The 10,795-nt window shown below is 40.8% G+C and overlaps 1 protein-coding gene across 1 annotated transcript; it reads right to left on the bottom strand.

Moving 5' to 3' along the window:
* Window positions 1-1,286: 1,286 nt before the first annotated feature.
* On the bottom strand, window positions 1,287-1,949 carry LOC125494719 (uncharacterized). The gene has a single exon (XM_048638458.1). It carries the CDS (start codon window positions 1,947-1,949, stop codon window positions 1,287-1,289), a length of 663 nt encoding a protein of 220 aa, XP_048494415.1.
* Window positions 1,950-10,795: the final 8,846 nt, after the last annotated feature.

The following is a 10,795-nucleotide window of genomic DNA, read 5'->3' as shown; positions in this document are numbered from 1 at the left end:
CTAAGCCAAGAAATTAGTATCAATAAACTTAGTACACCGGACAACTCGTTTTGATTTACTAAGATTTCTCCAAGTAACCTTTTGCTCCCGGTTCAGTCCATTCAAACCCATGGTGTCAATTATCACTTCACTAGCAACGAGTTCCTCGTGAGCTTCAGGCTCATTGGAACTTTGTGCACGGCCACGCTTCCTCACCATTGTTATAACAATCAAAATCTCACAAGGACAACTCAAGTAAGGCAAAAACAATTCCACCCTCAACGCTCAAAGTAAACTCCCAACAAGTCACTCCAAACTCACAAATTCAATCCTCAACAATGTCTTCACAACCATAAAGAAGTCCAAAACACAACAATCCACCACAATCTCAACAATCAATCAACCACAACTAAAAATTAAGGCAACTTCCAAAAAGAGAGTGAAGAATTGAAGTTTTACCTTATGGAAGAATGAAAAGAGTGGTTGACCAAGTACCCAAGTGAGAGCAACACCCCAAGAATGCTCCGTGCTCCTTAAATTGCCCAAGAACTCCAAGAATTAAAAACCCCCAACTTTTAGGGATTTCAATGGATTTTGTAAAAAAAAAAGTTGAGATTTTTGATGATGATTGAGTGGGTAAGTGATATGAGAGAGTGAGAAAAAAAAGATTTAATGAGTGAGAGAGAGGAATTTGAGTGAAGGAATTGAAGGGAGATAAAAAGGGGGATGAGTATTTGTGAGAATAGAGAGAGAGAGGGTCGAAAATGATGGAAGAAGGAAGGAAGAGAAAAGGGCGAAAAAGAACGTACCTGGCGGAAATATGCGGGTCCGCGCCTGCGTAAGAGTTCCGCGATCGCGGGCGGGTCGCGGAACTGCTCTCGGCCCTTTTTTGTTGTTTTTGGGCCGCGCTCGCGGATCCTTGGGTCGCGCCCGCGGAAGGCTGTCGCGGTCGTGGCTCCCCCGCGGAGTTGCTCTAGGCAAAAACTTCAAATCTCTCTTTTTTTTTCTTTCGTTTTTTTTTTATAATTTTCAAAAGGAGTGGTGATGAAATTCACTCATTCCTTCTCTCTTCTTAGTACCCAAATGTACACCTACAAAAAGAAAGAAAAAAAAAAACACAAGCACCAAAAACACACAAAAATAAAACTTAACAAATTTTCTAAAAATAAAATATATACAAATCACGGGTTGCCTCCCGAGAAGCGCTTAGTTTAAAGTCGGAAGCTCGACATCATCCAATCACAAAAGTCTTACTTATAGCTAGGAGCATAGAGTTCCACGAACTCTACATCCTCCACTTTCTCAAACTAAAAATAAGGCTTAAGCCTTTGGCCATTCACTTTGAAAACACTATCCGTACTCAAACTTCGGATATCAACTACACCATGAGGGTAGACTTTAACAACTAAAAAAGGACCATCCCAATGGGATCGAAGCTTACCCGGAAATAATCTCAAGCGGGATTGGTAGAGAAGTACCTTGTCACCCACCTTGAACTCTTTCCGCATAATCATTTTGTCATGCCAAGCTTTTCTCTTCTCCTTGTATATGGTTGCATTCTCATATGACTCCCGGCGGATTTCCTCCAACTCTTGCAACTGAAGCTTTCTATGGTCTCCGGCTCCATCAAAGCGCATATTCAGCTGCTTAATTGCCCAATAAGCTCTATGCTCTAACTCCACAGGCAAATGACACGCCTTACCGAAAACCAACCGATATGGAGACATGCCAATAGGGGTCTTGTAGGCAGTCCAATAAGCCCACAATGTATCCTCAAGACGGGAACTGCAATCCTTGCGGCTGGGGTTCACAGTCTTTTCCAAAATAGATTTAACTTCCCTATTAAACACCTCTGGTTGACCATTTGTTTGAGGATGGTAGGGTGTGGAAACCTTGTGAGTAACGCCATACTTCCTCATCAAAGCCTCAATGGTCCGGTTGCAAAAATGAGTTCCTTGATCACTAATCATAGCACGGGGTACACCAAAGCGAGAGAAAATTGCGACTTCACAAAACCTGCCACAACTTTAGCATCGTTAGTCTTGGTGGCCTTTGCTTACACCCACTTGGAAACGTAGTCCACCGCAAGGAGAATGTAAATATTTCCACTGGAGTTGGGAAATGGTCCCATGAAATCAATGCCCCACACATCGAAGATTTCACAATAAAGAAGAGAATTTTGGGGCATTTCATTCCGTTGGGAGATATTCCCAATTCTTTGGCACTTGTCACAAAACTTTACAAAAAGCATAGGCATCACGAAAAAGACTTGGCCAAAAGAATCCACAATCAAGTACCTTTCGTGTCGTTCTCTTGGCTCCAAAAGTGCCCACCACATGCATGAGAATGACAAAATTCAAGAATATAAGCTACCTCACTTTCCGGAATGCATCTCCGGACAATTTGATCGGTACAATGTCTCCAAAGGTATGGATCATCCCAAACATAGTATCTTGCAACACTTCGTAGCTTATCCTTTTGCACCTTAGTAAACATGGGGGGAAACTCATGAGACACAAGAAAATTCACAATGTTAGCAAATCAAGGGCGGACATCACAGATAGAAAACAAGGTCCCATCCGGGAACTCTCCAAGAATAGCCTATTGAGAGTGGGGTTTGTCCTCATCATGGACAAGACGACTCAAATGATCAACCACAAGATTTTCAACTCCTTTCTTCTCTTTAATCTCCACCTCAAACTCACTAAGAAGAAAAACCCACCGAATGAGGCGGGGTTTGGCTTCCTTCTTTGCCATCAAGTATCTAATAGCTGCGTTGTCAGTGTACACAATGACCTTGGTCCCAAGCAAGTAGGACCGAAACTTTTCAAATGCAAAAACAACAACTAACATTTCTTTTTCAGTGGTGGTATAGTTTCTTTGAGCCCCATTCAATGTCATAGATGCATAATGTATTACATAAGACGCTCTACCACTCTTTTGACCCAAAACAACCCCCACGACATAATCACTTGCATCACACATGATCTCAAAAGGGAGAGACCAAATGGGTGCTTGAATGACAGGGGCCGAAGTATGCTTCTCTTTTAAAGAGTCAAAGGCCTTCTTACAAGCATCATCAAACACAAAAAGAACATCCTTTTGCAACAACTTGGACAAGGGAGAGGACACCTTAGAAAAATATTTTACAAACCTCTGGTAAAAACCGGCATGACCAAGGAAAGACCTGATTTCACAGGCACTAGTGGGATAGGGAAGGGATTGAATCACATCTTTCTTTGCTTTATCCACCTCTATCCCCCTAGATGAAACAACATGACCCAACACTATGCCTTGCTCAACCATGAAATGGCATTTTTCAGAATTTAACACAAGATGAGACTCAATACAACACTTCAAGACAAGGGACAAATGGTACAAGCATTGATCAAAAGAGTCACCTTGAACGGTGAAATCATCCATGAAAACCTCTTGAAACTGCCCTACAAAGTCGGAGAAAATGCTTACCATACACCTTTGAAAGGTGGCGGGTGTAACACCCCAAAATTTCTCTGAAATTTTCGCGCGTTAATTATTATTATTGGAGTGTTAAATTATATTTCACTAATATATTTTCAGAAAGTATAAATATATATATTTTTACATCTACATTATTTTAATCGGTATTGTTCAATGTGTTTATAATGTGTTTACTTCGTGTGGCATTGTTGTTAGTCGTATAATGTTGTATCTGCGTTATTTATACGAAACGGACAATGTAGTGCTCGTGTCCGTGCCGAATATAAAATGTGATAGTACAGTGCGTGTGTATTTGTATTACGTTACTAATTATAATTTTTAATTTTGGAAAATACTTACTTATACATATTATTTTTGAACGATTTTACTTGGTGCCTGAAATGCACATTATACTAGTGTTTCTTTCGTACATTGTATTATGTGTATCAGGAGGTCCGAAATTTCTGATTTTATTTGTGGTATACGAACGGTTGTGGACAATCCTTTTTAAGCTCTTGTTACGTTAAAGTTAATCAAGAGTTATCTCTTCATTTACCTCCTTAATACACCTCTTAGAAATACAAACTCTTCACTTTCATTTTCTGAAAATAAAATCAGAAAACTTACCCCATATCACCTTCATTGTTGCACGCCTAACACAAGGGAAAAGGGGAGAGGAAAAGTTTGTTCTTCCTTCACATTTTCTCACACAAAAATCAGTCCATATTTCTTGGTTTCAAGCTATTTTTGCACCGGTTTTCAAGCACGTGTTGAGATCGTTGCATTTGTGTTCATAGGAGACGAAGGTGGTGATATTCCACAAGGTGTTTAGGGTACATTTGAAGCTTTCTACTACGTTTGTCCTCAAGAAAAAGGTAACTAGCGTTATTCTAGTTCGGTAGAGTATAGATTTTGAACTTAGGTTGTTAGAATTACGTTAGAGAACATAGCATGCTAGGTGCAACTTAGAGGATTGTATGATTAAAATTTCATGTGGATTCTATGGTTGTTGGTGTTGTTTTCATGTTTTGGATTGCTACTATGATCTTATTGATAGGACTTGCCAATTAGTTGTTTTCTTTTTGGTTGTGTGGTTGAATTTACTTGATTGGTTCTCTTGGATTTTGCCTTGGATTGGAGTTTTTGTTGTTATTGGTGAAGTTTTGACACATGTGAAGGTGTTTGGTGTTGTGTGTTGGCGTGGGTTGAGTTGGAGTGGACGTAGGAGGTTAGTGCAAGTTTCATGGGATTTTCGGTGGGCGTATGAGCGAAGCTCGCAGGCCATGGCAGTAGCTGCTCGCGACTCGCGAGCCTCATCGTTACTCGCGATGGCTGGATGTCGCGACCCGTGACGCTCGTCGCGCCTCGCGATGAGGGGTTTGTCCCCTGGGTCGTGCTGCTGTGTTTTAAATTCCTTTTTAGTTTGCAGCTTATCTATGTTTTCTTGGTTGGTCTTAGGTATGTATAACAAGGATGTTTGAGTAAACTTTGGTTAGTGTAAGTGTTACATTAAGGGTATGTGCCCAATTGTGTTGGGTAGCTTTTGGTTATTTGCCTTGAAATGAGTCGGTTGCTTGAGTTTGGCTATGTAGGCTCATGATGGAACCTTGATGGGTTAGATTGTTTTGATTTGCTCTTATAACTTGTTATATATACATTGAAAGTTGGATTTGGATTAGTTGGCGTATACCTTGACGTGTATACTTGTACGTTGTTGAATAGTGTGATTCTAGGAACGGCATGGTTCTAGAGGTCTCTATTTGGTGATCCTAAGAACGGTATGGTTCTAGGAACTTGAGTTGATTGTCCTAAGGGCGGCATGGTCCTAGGAATTTGTATTTGATCATCCTAAGGGCGGCATGGTCCAAGGAATTTGGTTACTAACCTTGGGCGGTATGGTCCATTGGTTCACTACGGGTGGTATGATCCGTAGAATTTAGCTATTCGAAAAGGGCGGTATGGTTCCTCGAATATGCAGGCTATTCGAAAAGGGCGGTATGGTTCCTTGAATAAGCAACGTAGGCCTTGGGCGGCATGGTCCAATAAGTCTACTCACAGGCGGCATGGTCTGTTGTGTTTCAGCTTGTTGACCGCATTTGTTGCATGGTTGACGGGGATTTGTTGAAATAGTGGGGTGTCTTATTTGTTATTATGAACGATTGTACCTCGTAGTGAGTATGGTATCTTTATATTGTATTCTCTGTTGTTGTTTGTAATTATTTAAGTTCTTTATCTGTTTCTACTGAGGTGGGAGAACTGCTAGTTACTCCCCACTGATTGTGGAAGTTGTTGAAATATTGTGCAGATGGTGATACTGTTTAGAATTGTCACGGTTTGGACCGGGGTTGTGCGTTATAACCATGTGAATAAGGAAGTGGTGCTTGTTATAGTGGATGAGCACTTCGAAGCCGGAATTAGGACTAGTTACTTAATCGGTTTTAAGTAGCTACCTCTTTATTTGTTATGTATTTTGAACTACGGTTTTAGTTGTCTTTTGGTTTAGATTTTCTCTATGATGGAGGGTTCTTTTGGAAACCATGTTATGTTTTGAGACTTGTTGGAATGAGGGTATGGGACCTCATTTTCCCTTTTGTTATACATACGACTTTGGATTTTGATTATTGTCTTCGAAAGCTTTACCTAATTATAGTTTCATATTTTTACTCCTTAGAGTAGCATCGCCATGTTATTAGTATTTCCGCTGCCATTATTTGTATCATTTTCCTTGCTTTAAATCTCCGCTCTCCTTTGGAATTGGACGGGATGTTACAGTTGGTATCAGAGCAAAACGTTCCAGATGCTCTCTTTAAGTTGCTATGATTTTCCCAGAGAATGAGTAGACTTGTGACTAGGATTACTAGTGTCTTAGGCTTCAAGTCTAGTGTGTATGAGAGTTACCTGGGTAGGAAAGTAAACCTGGGGAAATCATTTTTGTTTACCGTATTTATCGATTTAATGCTTTCTTGTGTGAATTTGGTAAACTAATGTGAAAGCTTCTGTTTTATAGTATGCCTCCACGACAACAATTAGTTGCTAGGAAGGAAGCCGTGCGTCGTCGTCGCGTAAGCCTGGAAAATACTTTTATATCCTTGGCTAATAGAGCTGTTTCTTCTGGTGGTGGGCAATCTGCTTTCGAAAGATTTGACCGTCGTAGGCCCCCTACTTATGATGGTGCTGCTGACCCTGTGGCTCTGGAAAATTGGTTAAGGGAAATGGAGAAGCTCTTCACGGCAACAAACTCCCCTGCTGCCGAAATGGTACCTATTGGGACGTACTATTTGAAGAGAGAGGCTGATAATTGGTGGGGTACGGTGAAGGCTGCATGTATGGTTATGGCTGGTTTAGGGTGGACTCAGTTCTCCGCCAAGATGAAGGAGAGGTTCTATCTTGACGAGTTGCGCTAGCAAAAGCAGGAAAAGTTTCTATCTCTATCTCAAGGGAGTATGGATATTCAGAAGTACACCGACCGCTTCACAGAGCTTTCTAAGTTTGTTGGTACTGTCATTCCCACTGAAGCTGAGAGGGTTAAGAGATATATAAAGAAGATGAATCCTAGGGTAAGGATTCTTGTGCTGTGTTCGGGAGTTACCACTTTTCAAGTTGCTTATGAGATAGCCCTGAGTGTCCATGCATCAGTCAGAGTGGAAGAAGCTGTTGAGGCTGCATCTGTGAGGAAGCCTTTTCCGTCTGTTGCTCCTGGTCCGGCTAAGAAGCCGAAGTTTGAACCGAGTTTCCGAGGTGGGTATCAAGGTTCCAGTTCTAAGCAGAGTTTTGATCCGTCCAAGTGTCGGAGGTGTGAGAAGCCTGTGCATCCGGGGAAGGATTGTGATAGAGCTGCTATTGTTTGCTTCTATTGTAGGGAAGCGGGTCACAAGAGTTATGAGTGTCCTAAGAATCCGAGGGCTACAGCTAAGCCTCCTGTTCCTCCTAGTCTTTCTGCTCCGCCGAAGAATCGAGTTTACAACATGACTCATTCCGACGCTGATGTTCATCCCGACGTCATCTCTGGTACCTTTCTTGTTAATTCTGTCGCTGCTTCTGTGTTGTTTGATTATGGTGCTTCAGTGTGATGTGTGTCTAACTCTTTCGCCAAGAAAGCTAACCTGTCTTCGAGTTCTCCTATTCGAACTCTTATATCTTTACCCTCTGGTGAGAACTACCCTTGTTTTGCCGAGTATTATGGAGTGCCTATCTCCATGTTGGGTATTGACCTTCCTACCAATCTCAAGGCATTCTCCATGGTTGAGTTTGATGTTATATTGGGTATGGATTGGTTGTTTAAGTATCGTGCTCAGGTTCATTGCCGCGATCAAATAGTAACTCTTCGTAGTCCGTGTGGCAAGCGTATCTCCTATAGTAGAGTGGTGTTGAAGAAAGGGGTAAAAGTCGTGTCCGCTCTCAAAATGCAAAAGCTTCGTCAGAAAGGGGAGCAAGTGTTCCTTTGCATGGTTAAAGATTTGACCTAAGAGCTGAAGTTAGAGGACTTTCCCATGGTTCGTGAGTATCCGTAAGTTTTTCCTGATGAGTTACCGGATATCCCTCCTGAAAGAGAGGTCGAGTTCAGCATTGACTTAACTCCTGGTACTGCTTCTCTATCAAAGGCCCCATATAGGATGGCGCCTGCTGAGTTGCAAGAGTTGAAGACTCAGTTGCAAGAACTGATTGACAAGGGATTTATTAGGCCGAGTGTCTCGTCGTGGAGTGCTCCTGTTCTGCTTGTCAAGAAGAAGGATGGGAGTATGCGACTTTGCATCGACTATCGTGAATTGAACAAGGTGACTATCAAGAATAGATATCCCTTGCCCCGCATTGAGGATCTGTTTGACCAGCTAAAGGGTGCTGGAGCGTTCTCAAAGATAGATTTGAGGTCAGGATATCACCAGATTCCGGTGAAGAAGGAGGATATTCCTAAGACCGCCTTTCGAACAAGATATGGGAATTATGAGTTTGTTGTCATGTCCTTTGGTCTTGCAAATGCCCCTGCTGTATTCATGGACCAGATGAACCGCTCTTTGCATGAGTTCCTGGATACGTGTGTGGTTGTTTTCATCAACGATATCCTGGTGTACTCAAAGAATGAAGAAGAGCATGAGAGGCATCTGAGGTTGATCTTGGGTATTTTGAGGCAACATAAATGGTTTGCGAAGTTCTCCAAGTGTGAGTTCTGGCTTAAGGAGGTGTCGTTTCTAGGCCACGTCATCAGCAAGGATGGAGTTATGGTGGATCCTTCCAAGGTTAGAGCTGTGGTGGATTGGGAAAGTCCTAAAAATGTTTCCGAGATCCGGAGTTTCCTAGGTCTTACTGGTTACTATCGGAGGTTTGTTATGGATTTCTCAAAGATAGCCCAGCTGTTAACCAAATTGATGAGAAAGAAGAGCAAGTTCTTGTGGTCCGAAGAGTGTGAAAAAGCATTCCAAGAATTGAAGAAGTGCCTCACTACTGCTCCTGTTCTGACCTTGCCTACCAAAGGGGTTGGGTTTGAAGTATATAGTGACGCATCGAAGCTCGGGTTAGGTTGTGTCCTTATGCAATAAGGAAAGGTGGTGGCGTATGCCTCTAGACAGTTGAAGGTGCATGAAAAGAATTACCCTACTCATGATCTAGAATTGGCTGATGTGGTGTCTGCTCTTAAAATCTGGCGACACTATTTGTATGGGGTTTCATGTAGGGTGTTTACCGACCACAAAAGCCTTAAGTACATCTTCACTCAACGAGATTTGGATTTGAGGCAGAGAAGATGGTTGGAGCTGATCAAGGATTACGATATACGGCTTGATTACCATGAGGGTAAAGCTAATGTGGTTGCGGATGCTCTCAGTCGTAAGTCGAAGCATTCTCTTAATGCGGTTAGAATTCCGCTTAGGGACTTATGTGATGAATTTCGGAAGCTTGAAATCGAGGTTGTACCTCAGGGTTCGGTGGAAACTCTTTGTGCTATGAGTGTCGAGCCTGTCTTGTTCCAAGAATTGCGAGAGGAGCAGAAAAATGATCCTAAGTTGGAGAAGATCTGTGAAGCTAAGGTTCAGGGTGGAGCCGAAAATTTCGAAGTTGATTCCGAGGGAGGTCTGAAATTTATGGGTCGTTGGTGTGTGCCTAATGACTTAGAGCTTAAGAAGAAGATTCTCGAAAAGAAGTTCATTGTACTCCCTATTCTGTTCATCCTGGGGGTGATAAGCTTTACAAGGATCTCAAGGCTAATTTCTGGTGGCCTTGTATGAAGAGGGAAGTGGTCGAATTTGTGGCTAGATGTTTGGTGTGTCAAAGGGTCAAGATCGAGCATCAAAGACTAGGTGGTTTGCTACAACCATTACCTATTCCCGCATAGAATGATGCCATTAAAGTGATTAAGGATGAAGAAAATCAGATTTTTTGGATGAAAAATCTGATTTTCCCTCTCTTTGAAACCCTAGTTCAGCTCCCTTTTGGATGAAAAATCTGATTTTCCCTCTCTTTGAAACCCTAGTTCAGCTCCCTCATTTCTCTATAAATACCCTCCAAAATTCAATTCAAAACCACTACTCTTCTCCTCCTTAATCTTTCCCTCTAAGTAAAAGTCTTAATTAGTAAGTAAAGAAGTCCATCAAAAGGAAAAAACATAAAAAGATGTTTAAGTTAGCAATTAAAAAGATTTAGAAACTCACTTAGAAATTCAGAAAAATCACAAAAAAAAAGATAGAAAAATTTGCAAAAAGGGAAGTGCATCATTGAGCTAGCAAGGTAAAGTTGAAGTTCTTGTTATTTTGATTATCTTCTTAATCATATACTAACTCTTTTCTTGTTTTCTTCTTATCGATCATTTTTTAATCTTGGTGTCATTTGGCCATGTGGAAGTCCTAATAGATTCCCAACCTTAAATCACCCCACCTAGAATAGTCATCTCTAATAAGATGACTCTTAGGAAACAATGTGATTATGTGATTTTCCTTAATCAAGTTGTTTTTCATCACAAAAAATGATTTCATAAAAAAATTCAAGATAGTTGTGCATAAACATCTCCATAAAAAATGAAAATGTGATGCTATATAATATAATTATAATCAGTTTTTTAATTTCGTATTTCATTCCATTTTTCGCTTTATTATCAGAATAGTTTGTAGGATTTAATTTTTTTCCTATTAATTTCAAGATGTTTCCAGCAACTAGGCTATGGAATTTCTAAAAAACAAATTTTTTGTAAATAATTAAAAATCATACAATTTTGTTGTGCAAAACTGATTTTGTTCAGTACCACTTAAGTTTTTTCTGTTGGTAAAGTTGAAACTAAAATAATTTAGATAAAATTAAAAACATCATGTTCGAAGAAAACATCCGTTAGCTTTTCAAAAACATAAAAATCATGTTCATATGAATTTTATAC

The sequence above is a fragment of the Beta vulgaris genome, chromosome 2 (assembly GCF_026745355.1).
Source record: "Beta vulgaris subsp. vulgaris cultivar EL10 chromosome 2, EL10.2, whole genome shotgun sequence".
NCBI classification, from domain to species: Eukaryota; Viridiplantae; Streptophyta; class Magnoliopsida; order Caryophyllales; family Amaranthaceae; genus Beta; species Beta vulgaris.
This window is presented reverse-complemented; position numbering and strand designations above follow the sequence as displayed.